This window comes from Adiantum capillus-veneris, chromosome 11 (assembly GCF_014529385.1).
Source record: "Adiantum capillus-veneris isolate H3 chromosome 11, ASM1452938v2, whole genome shotgun sequence".
NCBI classification, from domain to species: Eukaryota; Viridiplantae; Streptophyta; class Polypodiopsida; order Polypodiales; family Pteridaceae; genus Adiantum; species Adiantum capillus-veneris.
The window spans coordinates 25,032,880-25,055,646 of NC_140941.1; the positions used below are offsets into that span (position 1 = coordinate 25,032,880).

General features: G+C 47.5%; 2 protein-coding genes across 4 annotated transcripts in view; one reads left to right on the top strand and one right to left on the bottom strand.

Annotated features, from left to right (window-relative positions):
• Positions 1–22,767, bottom strand: part of LOC147447010 (uncharacterized) — a 162,910-nt gene that overhangs the window by 70,720 nt on the left and 69,423 nt on the right. For all 3 annotated transcript variants that reach the window (XM_086522920.1, XM_086522919.1, XM_086522921.1), the window contains one exon: positions 20,939–21,006. In XM_086522920.1, the coding sequence (XP_086379046.1) occupies positions 20,939–21,006 (68 nt within the window). The remainder of the gene's footprint in view (positions 1–20,938; positions 21,007–22,767) is intronic.
• LOC147447011 (uncharacterized) lies at positions 10,112–11,409 on the top strand. The gene has a single exon (XM_086524419.1). The coding sequence runs from the start codon at positions 10,225–10,227 to the stop codon at positions 11,407–11,409; it is 1,185 nt and encodes a 394-aa protein (XP_086380545.1). The 5' UTR covers positions 10,112–10,224.

Sequence of the window (22,767 nt, forward strand, 5' to 3'; positions counted from 1 at the left end):
GGGGAGAAGGGGAGTACGTGTATGTATGCGTGTATGTGTGTAGGGTGTGTGTGGGTATGTATCCGTGTGTGTGTGTGTGTGTGTGTGTGTGTGTGTGTGTGTGTGTGAGAGAGAGAGAGAGAGAGAGAGAGAGAGAGAGAGAGAGAGAGAGAGAGAGAGAGAGAGAGAGAGAGAGAGAGATGGCTGTGTGATCGGGAGAGAGGAGGGGCTGCGTGAAGGGGGAGGCTGGGGGGGGCAGTTCAGCAGCAGGCGGCAACAGCAGGCGGGGGCAATGGCGGGAGCGACGCAACAGGGGGAGTCGGCAGCGAATGGCAGCGGCGGCAGGGGCGGCAGTGGCAGGTGGGGCTGCAGCAGCGGCTGTGCCGCGAACTGCTACAGCTGGGGGTCTTCAGAAGGCCAGAATGACCAATGAGACCAGAAAGTACAATGTGGTGGATCTGATATAAAGTCAGAGTAACAAAAATGACAAAATAAAATGACAGAATAAAATGCTATGGAATCCGAAAACGAAACAGCTCGGTGTGATCTAAGCAACTAGGTGGGATGGCTTAATCACAGATCACAAAAGATCCAGCATCAGTCGCTGGTGGATCTCATCAATCTCCTCCATGGTCAATAGCCTGACCGGGGGTCATGCATGTCGGGCCACAGTGATCCGAATCCTCTGATGCAGCCTCCGTCAATGTTGTGTAGTCCTCCGCAGTCGTGGGCGTCTGGATCTCCCTAGCTCGGTCGCTCGGTCGATCAGTGTGCCTCTGGTGTGAGGCAGCCAGCTCTCTTGTGGTAGTAGCTCCTCCGGGTGTCCAGTGTCTGCGATCCGTCTCTCAGACTAGCTGGCCTCTCCCCTCATTGGGCTCTCTCTGTGTCTGCGCAGCTCGAGCAAAAACAGACCCAAGCATCTCTGATCCTCGTAGCGCATGACTCTGGAGAGTGGTCCGAAGCCCTCTCTGAACAAGCACTGGAAGCGGCCGTGTATCTTGTAGTAGACGAGGCAATGGCATGTGTAGTGCAACTCTGTCTCAAGCTCCAGGTCACACAGGAGGCATGTCCTGGCCTCTGCTAGTACTCTGTTGTATCTCCCAGTCTCGATCCGCAGCTGGTGTGACGATGTGTATACCTGGCCAATAGCACATCGTATCCCATGAGACAAGTGGGTGTCCATGTATCTGGGTCTCGTCACAAAACCGTCCTCCGTAAGCTGGAGAAGATGCTCTCTGTAGAAAGCCATTTTCATGCCCAGCTCCTACGTTGGCTGTATCCATGTTCTCCTAGTGTCTAGCTGAGTCAGGTCTTGCCGGATGAGCCTGGTGATCTCAGACTGTGTGAGAGTCAAAGAGGGTGCATCCAGTGAGTACTGGAAGGGGGGCAGTCTGTCTATGCTGAACCCATGATGTCATCTCCCCATACCAGCATGCTGTATCTCCCTGCATGGCTAACTATCGAGAGGACTCAAGTGCAAGGCGGGCATATCTGTTTCTGGGAAGTTCCCACATGCCGTGTATGAAGGAGACTGATCTAGTACTAGTGGGGGGGCAGCTAGCTCTGCTCCGGTAATGGCACGTGGTACTGAGGCCTTGGCTCTAATGAGCCGTGAGATCATAGAGACCAGTGGCTTCTCCATGTCCCCCCATCCATCAGTGCGACCTGTCCTCCCATGATGGTCCAATGAAGATCCCCAAATCTCAGCTCCATAGAGCAATGCAGAAGCCACCAGGGTGTCAAAGAGCCAGAGCTTCGTCCGAGGCTCCTGAAACTGAACATGTGAACACATCCTCTCCAATCTACCCAATGTCAATCTAGTCTCTACTGCTCTTCTCAATGAAAATGCTGGTCCACTAAAAACCACTCCAAGGTAGGTGTAAGCATCAGTATACTCCACTATCTCTTGGCAGTATGTGAATGCCAGCGCTGACCTCCTGATCCACTGTGGGGTGGTATTAAATACCATGACCTTGGTTTTACCAAGGTTGACAGACAAACCACTTTCATGGGCAAACCTATGCAAAGCATCCAAGTGACGTTGCATCCCCTCCGGAGAGTCGGAGATCAACACAATATCATCAACATATAACAATAGTGGAATCCATGTTCCTGCCAGTTGTGCACCTCTAGCACCATCTCTCTCAATGTAGTCAGAAATCTCATAGAGCCCTTGATGTTTGTTATTCGGGTAGTGGTGCCCGCATCAACTGACGCGCAAGTCATATGGCATTTTAGTGGGATCTGACGATATGCCTACATGGGGGGTCTCGAAGGGTTTCACTCGGATACGCTCCGGACAGGCATGCAGATATCTGAGTTTTCATGTAGGAGTAGGCATCTCCCCTCAGCAACAGTTTGCCCCTATATTTGAGTCTTTGTAGAGGAAGCTATATCATTGATCCTCTCAGCATCTCTCTTTAGTTGGTTGAGCCCTGGTGGTCAACTAGGTTCTCCTTCCTTTGGTTTGGGTCATTGCTTCATACGGGACTCATGACTCAGCTTAGACGCCTGGTTCGAAACTTTGGGTAGATAGAGATGGCACTCATGATACCAAAGTGTGGGTCAGATCGTCTACCATCATCTTTTCTACGGCAAAGGGTAACCTTCAATATCATTGATGTAGAGATGCAGAGTAGAGCAGGCACAAGGAGAGTCTATTGAAGAGATCAGACAGTGGGAGACATCCACAGAGGGAGATTACTGACTTCTTTAGAGCAGCGATTCGATAGTCACATGAGCAAGCTTCACGGCAGACTACAGAGCCCACATATACCAGAGGTATATTAGTTGACATAGCCATTGAGCTGCCCACGTCTACGAGGACGACCACGACATCGACGAAGACTCCATTAGAGGATCGGGACTATTCTAGCACGACATGGAAGGCGTTCGGTATGACTATTTACAAAGGCAGACATTGATGATGCTCTTAGCGACCGATCCAATACTTTCTTGGATAGCGCCTGATTCCAAGCATCCTCAGGCAATGATGATGATGATAATGATTTTAGTTTTTTCACTTTATTTTGTACCCAGACACTATTAGATCCACCAAAATAGTATCAGTTTGGTCTCATAGGTCATTTTGGCATTTTGAAGACGTTTAACATAACATTTCATATCATCTCTCTCTCTCTCTCTCTCTCTCTCTCTCTCTCTCTCTCTCTCTCTCTCTCTCTCTCTCTCATGGGATTCAACTCTCACTGTTATTAGGGTTTTGTCACCACTTTTAGCTGTTTTTAGGGTTTTGTTACTGTTTTTTAGGGTTTTGTCACTATTTCTTGCTGTTTTTTAGGGTTTCAAATATGTGCTTTGCTGTTTTTTAGGGTTTCGAAACTGATTTTCTTTGTTTTTTAGGGTTTCACAATCATTTCTTGCTTTTTTTTAGGGTTTCTTGTATTTTTTAATTGTTTTAGAGTCTCTCTGTCTCTTCAGAAATGGAGACCAAGAGCAACTCACCCGTGTGCAAGTCTCCCTCGACAGTAACGAAGGCAACCTTCATGGTCACGAACAAGAGAATAACACAAGTGGAAAATGAGATGAAAGAGTGGAAAACGGAAATGGAAGGATGGTGGAAAGAAAAGGCCAACCTCATCCAAATGGTCTTCAACAAGGGCAACTAATGGAAAAAGGAGAAAGAAGACTTTCAGGCAGAAGTCCAAGCGCTCGAGGAAGAAGTCTAAGCCCTCAAGCGAGAGCTTGCAAAAACTAGAGCGGGGAGTGGACCTGAAGAAGGAGAAATCCAGCCCTCGATGATAGAGGAACTCAAAGTCATCAAAGAACAAGTGCGGAAGATCAAAGTAAAAGAGAAGTAACATGAGGCAAAGACGTCATCGTGGGTAGATGTAATCACGAAAACACAAAAGAAGGTAGATGAGGCTGAGAAATGCATAGAAGTCGCCAAGAAAGCGAAAGGGAAAGAACCAACAGCCATCCCCACTCCCAGAATCATCAACATGACCCTAGAGGAAGTGCAAAGGAGGAAGGCTAGAGCTTTACATGTATGAGTGACTGGTCTAAGAGACCGTGATGGTGTGGAGGAGGAAGTCAAAGAACTTCTAATTATGATGGCTAGTGAGGCCACTCATACAAAGGCATGAAGAGTGGCGAAGAAGAGAGAAGGAAATGGGAAGACTTCCAAGGAGAGAGCATTGATCTTTCGCTTCCCGTCCAACACTAAAGAAGACGGGGATATTCCTTGGGAACGACCTCACACTCTCATAGCTTGCTCATATGCAAGAAGTTATGCCTGAGATAAGGACAGCCCGAGAGAAAAGAAAATTGGCCTTCTATAGAGACGGACGAGTGGTTATTATGGAGAGGTGCTCCGCATGACGGCGCGAGACCTATGGGACCACACTCAAAGTTGCTACTTGGAATTGTAATGGATCTCTACGGCTTGATGTGGGTGCTTTTGAGGATAGTTTCACTGGGAGGGACATCATCTTCTATTTTGAGACACATCAGATTCCTGGGCAGTCTATGCCACATGTCAGCGGATACAAATGGGAGACAGCTTGCAGACAGGAAACTCGATCAGAGCACAAAGGACGAGCCTCAGGGGAAGTGGCAGTCTTATTCATGGAGGAGTTGTAGCCATTGATACATATAGCCCGCATGGATGAGCAGGCTAGGTACATATGGGTAAGATTGAGGGCAAAGATAGGCAGATACCTCTACATTGCTATCTGCTACTTTCTTCCGAGTACGTCAGCATATGCACCACCTAGAGGACAAACCCCCTGGCTGATAGATTGAGAGATAAGGAGATTTTACTCTTTTAGGGATTTCCTTGTCAAAAAGTGATGATTTTGTGCATTTTTGAGTTCCAAAATTTACTGTGAGCACATATTCTTGTTCTACACATCAAGAGGCACCTTGGATAGAAACAGACGTCCATTCTGACCACCTAGACATCATACACGTATGATGTTTTAGAGGCCAGATATGAGGTCAAAAGTTACAATTGAGTGCACCCTTGTGATCTGCTGTTAAGTATGGAGCGTGATTTACCCTTGTAATTTTCTGTGGTAAAAGCGCACATTTGTAAGGCCCCCATTATGAGGAGAAGCCATCGTGCGTGATAGATCATGCCCTTGTGTCGATGACCATCTCTTTCCAGTTAAGTGTAGCACACATACCACGGATAGCGACCCCTACTCGCTACACCTTTACACAGGAGACGGACTCTATGGGATCTACAGACGCTTGTGCACTGAGGAGCCAGGGCGACCTTTGTAGGAGCTTACTACTATACTGACACAAACATTGCATGATGCAGCAGCAGAGGCATATCCACACACCCAGCCTGCACGAAGACGAGGTTCTGGGAGCATGCCCCAAAACGGCTAGTATAACGAGGAGTGCCGGGAGACGAGAGCCAGGCTTCAGAGGGAGGTGCTATAGGGGGACATCACTCATAGACAGTTACAAATTGCCTTCCGACGCCTAGAGTGGCAGAAGAAGAGGGTATTTTTGGCTCAACTAGAGCAGGAACTATACCAACTATTCTCAAGTCAGGACTCAGTTGAGGCATGGCAACTCTTTCATGAGCACTCCTTCCCTCCTGCCATTACTTCTACAGAGGCCTGGGTCCAGTATGCGTTATCTCTGTACAAAGTTCTTGAACAGCTGCCTCTTCCCAACCCCCCCGAGCCGTGCCCACATACATGTGCTTATTCACCGCTGAGATGGTGAAGAAGGCCAATGATAGGATGAGGACTAGGAGAGCATATGATCATGATGGCTTAGTTGCTGAGCATTTTATACATGCCAGGGATCTTCTCGCAAAGCTTTTAGCAGTGATGTTCAATTGTGCCATGTGTGAGGATTTGCTTGATACTCGGAGTTTATCTTCTATTGTACCTATCTTCAAGTCAGGAGACCCTATGGAGCTTGGGAATTATCGCACTATCATGATTGAACACACATTGGCACGGTTGTACGCATCCATTCTTGAGCACCAGCTGAGTAGATGGGCAGAGAGGAAGGGTATACGTGCAGCCAGACAGGCAAGATTCAGGAGAGGTTTTTCTACTCTTGACCACATTCTGACACTCAGAGCCATTATTGAGGAGGGCAGATCACACGGGAGACGGATCTATTATAGCTTTGTGGACTTCCGCAAAGCATTTGACATAGTGCCAAGAGCTAGATTGATGCGCAGACTACAAGAGTACCCACAGAGCTGATTTGGGAGATTATGGCATTATACAAGTCAGTACTGGGGCATGTACACAGTCTAGAGGGTTATCTACATTAGTTCACTCCACTATTGGGGTGAAGGAGGGCTGCCCGCTCTCTCCTACTCAATTTTCTATGTATGTGGATGAGGTTTTTGACTATATTGAGAGAGAGGGTGATAGAGGTGCACAATTGGAAGGGACATGGATTCCACTCTTGTTATATGCCGATGATATTGTGTTGATCTCTGACTCTCCAGAGGGGAGGCAACGTCACTTGGATGCTTTGCATAGGTTTGCTCATGATAGTGGTTTGTCTGTCAGCCTTGGTAACCCCACCCCACAATGGACCAGGAGATCAGAACCCACATTCACATACGGCCATGAGACAGTGGAGTATACACATGCTTACACCTACCTTGGGGTGGTCTTTAGTGGACCAACATTTTCATTGAGGAGAGCAACAGACACTAGACTAACTAGAGCACATGCAGCATTGGGTGGATTGGAGAGGATGTGTTCACAGATTCAATTTCAGGAGCCTCGGACGAAGCTCTCGCGTTCTGACACTCTGGTGGCTTCCGCATTGCTCTATGGAGTTCATATATGGGGGCCTTCATTGGACCATCACAGGAGGTCGGGTTGCACTGAGGGATGGGGAGACATAGAGAAGCCTCTAGTCCTTATGATCTCGCCGCTTATTAGAGCCAAGGCTTCAGTACCACATGACATTATTTGAGCAAAGCCAGTTACCCCCCCCCACTAGTGATTGAGGCGCTTACCAAATCAGTCTTCTTTTTACACCGCTTGTGGGACCCACTCGGTTTATATAGAGGAGATCTATAGCCGTCTCTAGAGTCATGGGGTATGAGGACCAGAGATGTCTGGGTCTGTTTTTGCTCGAGCTAAGCAGAGAGAGAGAGAGAGAGAGAGAGAGAGAGAGAGAGAGAGAGAGAGAGAGAGAGAGAGAGAGAGACTCTGGCTAGCTTCTCCTCTCATCAGGCTCCTAAAAGAACCACATCATCAGCATAAATGAGGAGTAGCAAAGCATGTCTCTCTTGCAAAAACTTTTGGATGCGGTACATGCTTTCTGCGAAGCTACAGGACTCTCAGTGAATGTCACAAAAACAAAATGTATGGCGACCTGTACACACAAATCAAAGGATCAGCCCACCCTTATGTATGATGGGCAAGAGATTCAAGCAGTGGACAGCTTTAAATACTTGGGGATCATTATACCCTCAAATCATAGATGGGGGCAATGTGCAAAAACAAGAATTGAGGCAGGACAAGCAAGGTATTACGAGTTTGAAAACATGTGCAAACAAAGCGTCACTAGAAGGTGGGAAATAAAGTCCATGGCTTTCAATGCGTGTGTGGTCCAAACGCTATTGTATGGGGTAGAGGTATGGGGACCAAGTATTCCGGCCAGCACATGGAATGACATTGAGAAAATTCAGAAAAAGTTCTTATGTAGACATATGGGGATAAAAACCACAACACCATACTCAGTGATGCTATTGGAGACTAAACAAAGACCATTGGAAATGCTTGCTTTGCAAAGAATGCATAGATATCTCTTGAAGGTGAAGTTGATGCCTAATAACCGTTTGCCTCACATAGCATGGGAGGTAGGATGTAAGCCGCAAAAGAACCACAAAAGCAAGTTTCTCACCTCTAGCCTTGTTGAGGACATCAGGAAATGGTTCTCTAAATGGAATGTGGGAGCACATGTGGACATGCATGTAGAGGAAGGTACCGAGCATGAGCACGAGCTGAATTTTGAACTACAATTACTTGAGGCCCTTCACAGCAAATGGAAGAATGCAATGCACAGGTCCAACTTGGAATACTATTGCAAGCACATAAACACGAGATACTGGGAAGAGTACAAAACCGGGGAAACCCAAATACATATCAGGACACCCATGTCCTACCGTGCGAGCCGGGCCATTACCTTGATGCGGACAAGATCACACATGCTCAAAAGTGAAACGGGAGGATGGCTGAATATTGATGCAAACATGAGGAGACGCACTCAATGCAACTTGAATTCATTGGAAAATGAGGCACATGTAACCCTTGAATGCCCAGCATATGCACACATTCGGGTCAACTTTCCCCAACTTATTCAAGGATGTACTACATTTGAGGGGCTTCTCTCAAGAACACATCCCTCTCCACTAGCACTAGGCATCTATCTTGCCAAAGTGCTAGAAAATCACACCACACTCACAAACAAAATCACCACAGAATCATGACACGTCCCCTCCTTCACATGGGAAGGGGGGAGTCTCATTATGAGATTTTGGGTCCCATGGGTCATTTTGGCCCCCCGAGGACGTAAATACTTCATCATCATCATCATCATCACCTCTCTCTCTCTCTCTCTCTCTCTCTCTCTCTCTCTCTCTCTCTCTCTCTCTCTCTCTCTCTCTCTCTCTCTCTCTCTCTCTCTCTCTCTCTCTCTCTCTCTCTCTCCCCAGACACACCACTCTCTACACTCACTAGCCAGCTCTCAGTAGTTCTACACACCTCAGCCCTCAGCTGCTTTCCACACACTACCCACAGTGGCCGACCCCCCCCCCCTCTGGGACGATGCCCCAGAATCGCTGGTACGACGGGGAGTGCAGAGATCTATACAAACAGCTACGGGCTCGACGAGCCTTAGAGGAGATTACTGAGAGCGAGGTCAGGCGACAGATGAAGGCCATCATACGCCGTAAACGGCGGGCCTTCGAGGAGGCACAGGAGCTTGAGCTATACCACCTTCTTATGAGTACAGACTGCGCCACAGCATGGAGGATTCTAAGAGAGCCACGCCCCACCACCCCCCTGGAGGACCCCCAGATTTGGCATGATTATGCCGAGCGCTTGTACCAGATACCTGGGAAGCCACTAATTCCAGAGCCATCCGATCCTCGATCTACCACCTCGACTTTCTTCACATCTAGCATGGTGGAGAGGGCCATCCGACGCCTTCAGCATGGCCGATCAGCAAATCACACTGGACTACAGAGTGAGCACTTGATATATGCAACAGACACTCTTTCCCCCTTGATAGCACATCTCTTCAACCGTGCCTTGGTTGAGGGACTACCAGAGGAGTGGACTATGCACACCATCGTGCCTATCCACAAGTCTGGCGACACCCTGGATCCAGGGAACTACAGGACTATCATGATTGGCCACACACTGGCCAAACTATATGGGGTTGTTCTTGAGGCAGAGCTTAGCACGCATGCAGAGGCATCAGGGATACGAGCGTCAGGACAGGCAGGCTTTCGACGCACTTTCTCGACTATCGACCACATTTTCGTGCTTTGCTGCCTGATCGATGGAGCGAAAGCACGGAAGAGGAGACTCTACTGCTGCTTTGTGGATTTCCGCAAGGCCTTTGACACTATCCCTAGAGAGAGACCCTTCCAGCGCCTTCAGGAGCTACAGATACCATCTGAGATGATATGGGCCATTCATTCTTTATACGCACAGGTCTCTGGTAGAGTGCGCTGCCCAGGTGGACTATCGGATTCCATTGCTAGCACTATTGGTGTGAAGCAAGGATGTCCCCTCTCTCTGACTCTATTTGGTCTCTAAATCGACGAGATATCAGATTACATTCTACGCGTAGGAGGGGCGGGATCAGACTTGGCAGGTATACCAGTACATATTATGCTTTATGCTGATGATATCATCCTAGTTTCTGAGACACAGGAGGGACTACAGAGCCACCTACGAGCCTTGGATGATTTCTGCACACATCGAGGGCTCACAGTGAACCTTTGCAAGACCAAGGTCATGATCTTTCACACCTCCAGGACAGTGCGGAGCCGAGCAGTACTCACAGCAGCAGGCGGGCAGGTCGATGTGGTTGATTCATATGTATACCTGGGGGTGAATTTCACTGGCACCACTGGTAGATTTTCCATGGCACAGGCAGCCCGAGACCGGCTTACGAGGATATGCAGCGCTGGCCACCTTGGAGCGCAGATGCCATCAGTCCCACTTCCAGGAGCCCCGCACCAAGGGGTGGCTTTTTAACACTCTACTCACACCTGCCATGATGTATGCAGCCACTGTATGGGCTCCAGGGCTACCCGCATCCCTATGGACACAGATAGAGCGCCCACAGATCATCATGATCTCCCGTTTGCTCCACAGCAAACCCTCAGTACCACATGATATCATCAGAGCAGAGCTAGCTACCCCACCGATGCTAGTAGAGGCTCTCTTTCAGACAGTTTGTTTCATCCAGCGCATGCAAGAGCTCCCACCAGACAGACTCACCCGCAGAGCTTTTGAGGCATCGATACAGCGGCATCAGGAGGGGGACACGAGGGCATGGTACTCACAGGTCATAGAGTGGTTTACATCCCATGGCTTGGACATCACGGATCTGCCCCCTTTTCAGTATGATCTCCCGACTCCCCTCACATACGCCTCACACACCGAGAGGAATCGAGTTCTCAGACAGGATCTCTGGCAGCTATACATCAGGGAGACATGGATCACACCCAAAGAGCCTCTTCCCACGAAGAGGCAGTACTACAGAGACCACTTCCTCACTATTGTAGCAGATGGTTTCATCCAGAGACCGAGATACATGGATGTCTATATGCCACATGGAGCACGGGTCGCCATCAGACAGCTCAGAGTATCATCACACCAGCTAGAGATTGAGGCAGGGAGAGCGGCACATGTCCCCAGAGCAGAGAGGATATGCAGACTTTGCACAGCAGAGGTTGAGAGCGAGGAGCATTACGTATGCAGATGTAGAGCATATGAGGAGATTAGAGGCAAATATCTGACCTTGTTTGCAGATCAGCCCACTCTACATCAGATCTTTGAGTCCAGAGACCAGCGACAGCTCGGCCGCTTCCTCATAGAGGCACAGCAGCATCGGGACTCCCTCCTCCAGGCAGCACTAGGGATGAGAGACGAGCGCCAGACACAGCTCACGGACCTTTTCCAGAGGACCATAGCAGCACCATCACTTTCGACCACCCAGAGAGGAGTGACTCTACAGCAGGCTGAGGAGGTCCAAGCTAGCAGACGCCCACGCACACATGGACGTAGGGCACCCCGCCTACACCAGAGAGAGATCCAGGAGCACTGCTACAGATCCTTGGAGGAGCGACGTACTCGGGCTTTTGCAGATCCAGCCGCCACCTTACGCGGATTGTCCGCACCCTACCCATCCATGCATCATGTATTACACCCTGATTATGGGACTAGATGGAGTTAGAGATAGGATAGCATCTCATGATTGTATTTACCCCAGCATATAGGATTGCATCTCTCCCCCAGTTTTTGGAGCTCCACCCCCACCCTCTTTGTATCACCTCCCCCCAGACATTACACAGGATAGTTTACTTTTACTTTTGTACCCTTTTATCCTTTATGGATACACAGAGGACACCCACCTCATGTACTTTGATTTGTCTCATAGGCCGATTTCGGCCTCTTTATAGAAGTTAAAAAATCTCTCTCTCTCTCTCTCTCTCTCTCTCTCTCTCTCTCTCTCTCTCTCTCTCTCTCTCTCTCTCCCCCACCAGTAGCTCTCTCTCCCTCTCGCGCTGCGCGCAGGTGGTTACAGCAGGCAGGCAAGCAGCGCGTGCACGTCTGGGGAGTGAACTTCAGAGGGTACGGCAGGCAAAGCGAGTGGACAAAGAACCCACAGACTTCGCACCTTGTAGCAACACACAGCGCGTGTGCAATCTGCTGCGAGCTTGTAATGCAGCGGGCAGCATGATTGTGTAATTGCAGAGGTGGGAGCTGGTGTTCGATGCGTTGAAGCCCCTGCTACTCGTGCGCGCTGCTGCCCCCGTTGCCCGCCAGTGAACACAAAGGGCAGGTTTGCAAGTTGCTTGTGCGTTGGAATAGCAAAGCAGCCCTCACCACCAGGTTCAAATAGGGTGCGTCGACTAGCAGCAGACCAGCGACTGTGCAGCACGCCCTCATGGTAGAAGCAAAGGAAGGGAGACTCATGTAGATTTAGGGCTTGCAGGGATTAGAAAACAGGGGCTGTTATCATGGAGGTCATGAGCGCTTCACCCGTTTGCAAGTCCCGTACAAAGGCAACCTTCATGCTTACAAACAAGCGAATAACACAAGTGGAAAGGGAGATGAAGGAGTGGAAAATAGAGATGGAAAGATGGTGGAAGGAGAAGGCCAACCTTCTTCAAATGTTCCTCAACGAAGGCACGCAATGGAAAAAGGAGAAAGAGGACCTGCACGTAGAGATACAAGCACTTAAGGCGGATTCACAAGTACTTAAAGAAGAGGTCTCATCCCTCAAGCACGAGCTTGCTGATAGAGCAAGCAACGGACTAGAGAAGGTGAGTTCCAGCCCTCCGTGATCGAGGAAATCAAGGTCATCAAGGAGTAGGTACGGATGATCAAAGAGGAAGAGAAACAGAATGGGGCAAAGACGTCTTCGTGGGTGGATGTAATCACGAAGACACAAAAAAAAGCGGATGAGGCAGAGAAATGGATAGAAGTCGCTAAGAAAGGGAAAGGGAAAGAAACCACATCTATCCCCTCTCCTACAATCATCAACATGACTTTAGAAGAAGAGCAGCGAAGGAAGACTAGGGCTTTGCACATACGAATAACCGGTCTAAAACACCGAGATGATGTGGAAGGGGAAGTCAAAGAAATTCTACGCATGATGGGTAGTGAGGCTACTCATTAAAGGCATGGAGGGTAGGGAAGAAGACACAAGGAAATGGGGAGACTTCAAAGGAAAGAGCTCTAATCATGCGCTTCCCATCCATGGAGGCAAAGAAGGAATTCTTGAAGAAGCGTCCTACACTAAAGAAAACGGGCATATTTCTTGGAGATGAACTCACACTCGCACAGCTTGCTCATATGAAAGAAGTTATGCCCGAGATATTGACAGCTCGAGAGAAGGGGAAAGTGGCCTTTTAGAGGGATGGATGAGTGGTTATTCTGGAGAAGCGTCCCGCATGATGGTGCGAGACCTGTGGGACCACACTTAGAGTGGCTACATGGAATTGTAATGGATCTCTGCGCCTTGATGTAGGGGCCTTTGAGGATAGTTTCATAGGAAGAGACATCATTTTCTACTCTGAGACGCATCAGGCCCCGGGGCAGTCCATGCCCCATGTGAGCGGATACAGATGGGAGACAACTTGCAGACAGGAGACTCGATCAGAGCGCAGAGGACGAGGTTCAGGAGGAGTGGCAATCTTATTCAGAGAGGATCTACAGTCTCTGATACATATAGCTCGGAGGGATGAGCATGCTAGGTACATGTGGGTGAGACTAAAGGAAGAGACAAGCAGATATCTCTACATAGCTATTTGCTATTTCCCTCCTAGTACGTCAGTATATGCATCACCTAGAGGACAGTCCCCCTTCTCTATTGTAGATGATGATATACGGGAGTTTTCCAAAGATGGTGACATTATTATTTTGGGGGATTTCAATGCTAGGACTGCCCATCACCAGACACTATTCTATGATACCTCAGAGGAGTTGATGCGGGAGCTTGATATTACAGAAATGGGCCTGTCTAGATTATCACAGGATGAGGAGCACACTGAGTATGGCATATACTTGATTGATATGGGGACTACACATGGATTGGCCATTTTGAATGGCCTACAGAGACTCCCTGCAGGGAGCTAGTATAGTGGATTATGTTATGGCTCCGCAAACTCATTCCTTCCTTTCAGGATTTCGTAGTGGGAACTAGGCCGGTTTGAGCAGTCGATCATGCTATCTTGTCTTTCACTCTATCGTTCCAGTTCAACACAGCTCCATTGGGAGAGGCCTCCACACATACTAGGTATACCTTCACAAGGGAGATGGATCATGTGTACATTGATGAGATATACAGGCAGCTATGGACTCAGGAGCCAGGACGACCACTAGATGAGCTCACCCAGATTCTGACAGAGACGCTACATGATGCAGCATCAGAGGCATACCCCCACAGCCAGCCTACACGCAGACGATCTGGAAGCATGCCTCAAAACAGTTGGTATGATCAGGAGTGTACAGAGACGAGGATCAAATTACAAAGAGAGGTGCTCATGGGTACTACTACACATAGACAGTCGCGGATTATCTTTCGCCGCCTAGTGCAACCAAAGAAGAGGGCTTACCTATCTCAATTAGAGCGTGATCTGTATCAGCTATTTATGAGTTAATACTCTAGTGAGGCATGGAGGCTTTTCAATAAGCACTCTCCACCGCTAGCTGCCACTTCCACAGAGACATGGGGGGAATACGCTACATCTCTGTATACATTATCGGGGCAGCCACCTTTCCCTGACCCTCCAGAGGCATGCCCAGAAACATGTACTTTCTTTACTGTTAAGAGGGTAAGGAAAGCCATTGACAGGATGAAGACAAGAAGAGCACAGGATCATGATGGTCTGGTAGCAGAGCACTTTATCCATGCCCGAGATATGCTTACAGAGCCTCTTCCTATGATGTTTAATAGAGCCATGTACGAGGGTTTCCATGAGACTTGGAGTATGTCCACTATTGTGCCTATCTTCAAGTCGGGAGATCCTATGCTTCCCGGGAATTACCGAGCCATCATGGTTGGTCACACTCTGGCTAGGCTATATGCATCAATTCTTGAGCATGAGCTGAGAGAGAGGGCATACGGGCAACAGGACAAGGCAAGTTTCAGGAGAGGTTTCTCCACTCTTGACCAGATTTTGACACTCAGAGCCATTATTGAGGAGGGTAGACACCATGGCAGGAGGATATATTGTAGCTTTGTGGATTTCCGCAAAGCCTTTGATACAGTGCCACGAGCCACACTCATACGCAGATTGCAAGACATGGGGGTGCCCACAGAGCTGATCTGGGGAATCTTAGCTTTATACAGGACAGTGGTAGGATAGGTACGCACTACTCAGGGCATGTCCGACATGGTCCACTCCGCCATTGGGGTGAAGCAGGGTTGTCCCCTATCTCCGACTCTTTTTGGGGTATATGTAGATGAGTTTTCAGATTATGTACAGGCAGAGGGTGACGGAGGTGCTCAGCTTACGATTCCATTGCTATTATATGCCGATGATATTGTGTTGATCTCAGATTCTCCAGAGGGGATGCAGCGTCATTTCGATGCATTGCATGTATTTGCACAGGACAGTGGATTGTTTGTGAACCTTGGTAAGACCAAGGTAATGGTGTTTAACACCACGGCAATGGGTAAGGAGGTCCGCCTCCACTTTTACATATGGTCGAGAGAATGTGGAGTATGCAGATACATACACTTATCTCGGGGCGGTTTTCAGTGGTCCAGTATTTTCCTTGAGACGTGCAGCAAATACACGATTGACCAAAGCCTATGCAACATTGGGGAGACTTGAGAGGATATGTTCGCAGGTTCAGTTCCAGGAACGTCGGACAAAGCTCCAATTGGCTCTTTGACACTTTGGTAACTTCGGCCATGTTGTATGGAGTGGAGATATGGGGCCCCTCAGTTGCTCATCATAGCAGAGCTGGCAAGACTGATGGATGGAGATGTATGGAGAAGCCCTTGGTGTCTATGATTTCTCGGAGGATTAGGGCCAAGGGCTCAGTACCACATGACATTATTAGGGCGGTGCTCACTGCTCCTCCATTGGTAGTGGAGGCACTCACTCCATCAGTTTCATTTATGCATAGCACTTGGGCTCTCCCTAGAGACAGATATGCTCGATTAGCACTAGAGTCTTCGCGACAGTTGGCATTGCAGGGAGATAGATCATGTTGGTATGCAGAGATGGCATCTTGGTTTCAATTACATGGCTTTAGTATGGATCGGCTATCCCCATTTTAGTACTCTTTGGATCATAGTTACCAGGAACGGGAAACCGGAACGGGAACGTGGAACGGGAACGCGGAACAAAATGCCATTCCCTGTTACGGGTACTCACGTTTGAAACACGGAACGGGGATTCGAGACGGGAACTTGGAATGGGAACGGGGAACGAAGACCTGAAAATGGCCATTCCCTGTTACTATGCTTTGGATGCACCCTCCATCTCCCTCACTAGGGCAGAAACTACCAGGCTCATCAAACAGGACTTGATTCAACTGGAACGAAGAGGACATGGATACAACCTACACATGAGCTAGGTACGAAGATGACTTTCTATAGAGAGCATCTTCTCCAACTCACGGAGGATGGTTTTGTGATCAGACCAGGATACATGGACACTCATCTATCCCACGGGATACGATGTGCTATTGGTCAGATACGCACATCCTCACATTAGCTAGAGATCGAGACATGCAGATTTAGAGGAGTACCCGCTGAGTCCAGGATTTGTCAGGTGTGCCAGATAGAGCCAGAGATAGAGCTACATTACTATGAAATACGAGGCCGCTTTCACTGTCTATTCAGAGGGGGTTTTGGGCGACTTTCTAGAGTCATGAGATACCAGGATCAGAGATGCCTCGGATTATACTTACTGGAGATTCGCAAACACAGAGGGGACCTCTTGAAGAGGGGCACAACGAGAGAGATCCAGCAATAGCGGAAAATTACAGATTTCTTTCAGTCACAGACAGAGGAGTCCAAGCAGCCCGAACAACATAACAACACCAGAGGCACCAGAGGCATACTACTTGATCGGGCGATAGAGTTGGGCGGTCCCGTCATCCACGGATGAGGGGGCCCTCTCGACATTGACGAAGATTGCATTGAATCTCTATAACCTTCTGGATACTGATGTATATGTATATGATGCGTCGACTGTCAACTCGCCCTTTGTATCAGCTTTCACCCCATCCCTACCCACTATTTTCTTTTCAGTTCTTTGTGCTTTTTGTACCCAGACTTGGTATTAGATTCACCACATGTAACCGTTTGGTCTCATAGGTCATTTTGGCCTTTTGAAGACGTTAATATTACATTTCATTTCATTTTCATTTCTCTCTCTAGACTTGTGACCCCTTTTTCCATGAGGCCGATTACCCTCAAATGTAGAGCCCGCATCCTCCTCCTTAGTTCCTCGTTGAGGATCATGTTAATAAGAGTGGGTGTACAAGGAGCTTCCTTACCTTTCCCTTTGTTGGCAACCTCAATCCATTTTTCGGCCTCCTCTACGTTCTTTCCAGCACGTCAGTATATGCTGCATCCAGAGGACAGTTGCCTTTCTCTATACTAGATGATGATATATGGGAGTTTCTATGGATGGTGATATCATCCTCCTAGGGGACTTCAATGCCCGAATGGGCAACTCTCAAACAGTCTTCTACGACACTTCAAATGAGATGCTTAGAGAGTTGGATGTGGGCGAGTTAAGGCTTGACAGATGCTCACATGACAGAGAACACACGCAGTATGGGAGATACCTCACGGAGATGACGACTACACATGGGTTAGCCATACTTAATGGCTTGCAGCGATCTTCTGGAGCAGCCGGTTTCACATGCTTTCCACATAGACACGGGGCCAGTACAGTGGACTATGTTATGGCATAGCCGAGCTTTATTCCTTGTATTCAGGATTTTATAGTGGGAGCCAGCCCAGTGGGCGTAGCAGTGGATCATGCTCTTTTGACATTATTTGTTTTATTTCAATATAGTAGAGCCCAAACATCAAGAGGCGGGTCACATACCCGTTATACATTTACACCAGAGACTGACTCGGTTTATACAGAGGAAATCTATAGCCGTCTATGCACAGCTGGTCCAGGCCTCTCAGTGGAGGAGTGCATTACTTTACTGACTGAGACACTGCATGGTGCAACATCAGAGGCATACCCACACACTCAGCCGGGTCGGAGACGACATTCTGGGAGCATGTCCCAGAATAGTTGGTATAATGAGGAGTGCAGAGAGATGAGAGCCCAGCTTCAAAAGATCTTCTTTTAGGAGTCATCACTTATAGACATTCTCAGATTGCTTCCTGGCGCCTTGTGCAACGGAAGAAACGAGCTTACTTGGCCCAGATGGAGCAAGACTCGTATCAGTTGTTCTTGAGTAGAGACTCAAGAGAGACATGGCGATTCCTCCATGAGCACGACATGGATCCCACTATTGTTATATGCTGATGATATTGTGTTGATTTCCGACTCCCCGTAGGGGATGCAGCATCATTTAGATGCTTTGTACACATTTGCCCATGATAGTGGACTGTATGTTAACCTGGGGAAAACCAAGGTTATGGTGTTTAACACCACACCACCGTGGGTCAGCAGGTCAGCACCCACATTTACATATGGCGAGGAGACGGTGGAGTATACCGATGCATACACCTATCTTGAGGTAGTCTTCAGTCGACCGGTGTTTTCATTGAGGAGAGCAACAGAGACTAGATTGACAAGAGCTTATGCAGCCTTGGGAGGATTGGAGAAGATGTGTTCACAACTTCGCAGGTTCAGTTTCAGGAACCTCAAACGGTGCTCTGGCCTAGTGGCTTCAGCTATGCTTTACAGAGTTCAGATTTGGGGATCCTCGGTAGCCCACCATGGCAGATCTAGTAGCACTGATGGATGGAGATGTATGGAGAGGCCTTTAGTCTCTATGATCTCTAGGATGATTCCGGCTAAGGCCTCGGTGCCACATGAGATTATTCGAGCCAAGATACTTGCCCTCCTCTCGTGGTGGAGGCACGTAATAGATCAGTATCCTTCATGTATAGTTTATGGGACCTCCCCAGAGACACATGCTCGACTAGCCCTTGAGTCATCCCGACAGCTAGCGCTATAGGGGGATGCAGCATGCTGGTATGGGCAAATGAAATAATGGTTTCAGTCACATGGTTTCAGCATGGATAGACTGCCTCCGTTCCAATACTCCTTGGATGCAGCCTCCCTATCTCTCACACGAACAGAGATTAGTAGACTCATACGTCAAAATTTGATTCAGCTTGATACCAAGAGCACATGGATACAGCCAACACAGGAGTTGGACAGGAAGATGGCTTTCTATAGAGAGCATCTTCTCCAACTAACAGAAGATGGATATGTGCCATTGGTCACATGCGCATATCATCGCATCGGCTAGAGATTGAGACAAGCAGGTTTAGGAGAGTACTAGCAGAGGCAAGGATATGCCACTTGTGTCATATAGAGCCAAAGACAAAGTTACATCACATTTGTCATTGTCCGAGATACTATGAAATAAGAGGCCGTTTTCATTGTCTATTCAGAGAGGGCTTTGGACCGTTGGCTAGAGTCATGAGATATCCAGATAAGAGATGCCTCCGGTTGTTTTTGCCAGAGCTACGCAAACACACGGAGAGTCTCTTGAGGAGATTAGGCAGTGGGAGACATTCACAGAGGGCGATCACTGACTTCTTTAGAGCACAGACTCGGCCGCCAGACGAGCATGCTTCACAACAGACTTCAGAGCCCACCATACAAGAGCTATATTAGTTGAGAGAGCCATTGAGCTCGGGCGAGCTAGACGCCCACGTCTACGAGGGCGACCACGACAATGACGGAGGCTCCATTAGAGGATCAGACTATTATAGCACGACATGGGAGACGCCTAGTATGATAATTTACAGAGGCAGGCATTGATGAAGCTCTTCAGCGACCGATGCAATACTTTCTCCGACAATGCCCAATGCAAGGCATCCTCGGGCATTGATGATGATGATTTTAGTCTTTCACTTTACTACATTTTTATTTTTATTTTTGTACACAGACATTGGATTAGATCCACCAAGATTGTATCAATTTGGTCTCATTTTGGCCTTTTGAAGACGTTTGGTATAAAATTTCATGCACACACCCCCCCACACCCCCCAACCCCACCCAAACAAGCCTTCTAGCAGGTTTAAGAAGCACCTCACAGCCATATCTGAATAAAAATGTGTAACACTCCTTGAAACCGTAAGATTGTGTGAAGGTATGTTCACAATCGAGCACAATGTTGTATTCACACATGAGAGGATCAAATTCTGTGTATGTCAAAGTATGCACAGGAAAGATTTTTTTCTTTTGGGTACCACAAGCTCACAAAAGTGCATGTCCGGTTTTGTTCAACGAGGCACACACCTTAATAATTAATAATGTATGCGACGTGCAGATGTATGACATCAAATCAGTGCTTGGGTTTTTGGAGCTTTGTATGCTCATGAATTTCTAAGAGGGGTCTGTAAGAAAAGAGCATCTACCCACAGATCACTGAGTCATTTTCCATGGCATGCTCTCTAATTAACCTCTTGGAGGATATTATGAAATAGCAGCACAGTATTGTTGCTGGTACATGGAGTTGCAGTAGATGGTTTCTTCCTTTTGAAGCTGAGCTCCTGCCTGGCACCAAGAGAGCACTTCGCAGATTTGTTTAGGTGCCCGATGGCCACTAAACTGCTAGATACTTTTCTCACATGTTATCATTGCACATGCACGCACGCACACAAACTTTTTAGTAAAGATTTTTTTACTATTGATGGGAAACCCCAAAAGGATGAAGAATATATGCTTCACTATTAAAGGTATGAAACTTAGAAGCAATCAAAGTATTCCTCATAATTATGAAGGGAGAGGTCATCCAAGTCAAAACCAAAATGAAGCACATGCACGCACACACACTCACTCACTCCAAATGCCCAATTCTTCCTTGTAAATGAGAGACAGGCACAAGAAGAATCTCAAGCATACCTCAGCATTCATGCTTCTTACCCAGGTTTTTTGCTTAATGCCTAAGACAAATATACAATCTCACTTGTTATATTTGGAACATAGAACCATATTACATTTTATGCTTGAGGCTTAGAACCTGTCATATCAAACATAAGCCATACATAGAGGCAACTATAAATATTGAGAATCCTGTAGATGACCTACCTCTTCAAGCACACGATGAATCTGAGATACAGCATCATCAATATTTGCTTGGGACGAGCCTTTCACAACTGCCAAACAGGACAATAGGCTGGGAAAAAAGTGCCAACTCAAAAATATTTGAACTCCTCATTAAATGTAAAAAACTATATCTTGCATAATAGGACATTTTTCAAGCTTTTGCCACAAGAAATTAACTCAAGGGCACATGTGACTCCTTTGGTAAATGTAAATGAACTGTTTTCTTTCTAGTAGCCAAATTTGCTACCTATTGCCACAAAAACGTTTCAGTTAGAAAAATAGATTCTGTCTTAGTCATGTGTCTGCTTAAAATATACCTCATTGCATAAAAATACTACAAGAAAAAAGTTGTATGCAAGTAGAAGGGAAAATCAACATACTGAGAGCGTCTTGCTATAAGAAGGCAAGATAAGAGAAGTTTGCAATCAAAGAGAACAATGAAACAGGGTTGTCATCTTATATACCTTAAGTTCTTTGTGATACTCTGTGTCAAAAGCAAGAAATTGATTGACATCATGATTAGGGGATAAGTACAGTTCAAGGATCTCATTGATGGCAGGTTTACAAAGCATAGGGGCTTAGATCGAGAGGATCATTGAGATATTCTAGCTCTTACCAGTTTATTCTACAAGGAAAAATTTAGCTTATAAAAGTGTTGGACGTGGTGACAAGCTCGTAGAGTTGTCACCGATTATTGACGTGGCAGACTATACCGATGATGTGGTGGTGCTGATGTGGCAATGCAGGGATGATGAAGTGGCAGCATACGTACTACCCCCATGCACATGCTTTCCTATTTGCAAATTCTTTCTTGGCATAAACTCCAGGGTAGGAGCTTTTTGAGCATTATGCTACTACGCATCTCAATTGCTTTTAGCAACCCCAATAGCTATAAAAGGGTGTCCATAGTGCCAGTTGTAGCACAAATACAGTGTGGTCCCTCGCAATGCAAGGACCACTGAAGTATCAATAAAGAGAGACATATCAGTAAAGGCACCTCCCTTTGGGGCCAAGGCATCTCAGAATGGAGCTATACATGTCTATCTCAATGCAGGTGTTTGCCTTGTCTTGAAGTTCATTCCAGTTTGGGGTTGTATCTACTAGGAAGTTTCATTTTTTGTCAAATGGTGGCTCTGGTAGGTTTGTGAAACCGGCCCGTAGGGCGGTAGACTTTAGCTTTCACCCGAATCTTTACTTGAAAAGCTTTACTTGAACTTTACAACACACAAGAACTTCACGAATCACGAATAAACATGTGACTGGAATTAACACTTCAAACAAACCACGGCCTAGCAGCTAGAGTGCTACCAAGCAGACAGTGACACCCTGGGGCCTGTAGGCCCCAAAGACTGGCGCCCCCTCTCGGTATTTCTTTATTCTAATAAAACTTGAGATAAAACCTGCAAATTCCTAAAGCTGTCCCACTTTTATCGGGCTGAAAATGGCCTACTCTAGCCGGATTTCGGTAGCATAACCACGGTCGGAGGCTTCACAGATAAAAACCCCATGCCAAAGGTGACTTCCCCGGCACGTACAAGCACTTTCCCAAACCTGCCAAAAATCTGCAGCATGCTGAATTCTTTGATTTCTACCCTGAAAATGCACCAGATCGCCTGTACAGTGATCCCACCAGTTCCCCGAAGCTCCTGAGGGTATTAGGGATCAATTAGGGTCAAAACCCTAAACCTACAAAATTACAAAGAAGGCTGTAATTCACTGTTTCGGGCTCCGTTTCGCGTGTCGGTCACATCCGTAGCAAGCCCTCGAGTTCCACACCTATAGGGCTACTTACCCTTTGAATCGGACAAGAT

Bases quoted from the DNA above. Each gene is read 5' to 3' on its own strand.
- LOC147447011 (XM_086524419.1), top strand. From the start codon at position 10,225: ATGATGTATGCAGCCACTGTATGGGCTCCAGGGCTACCCGCATCCCTA.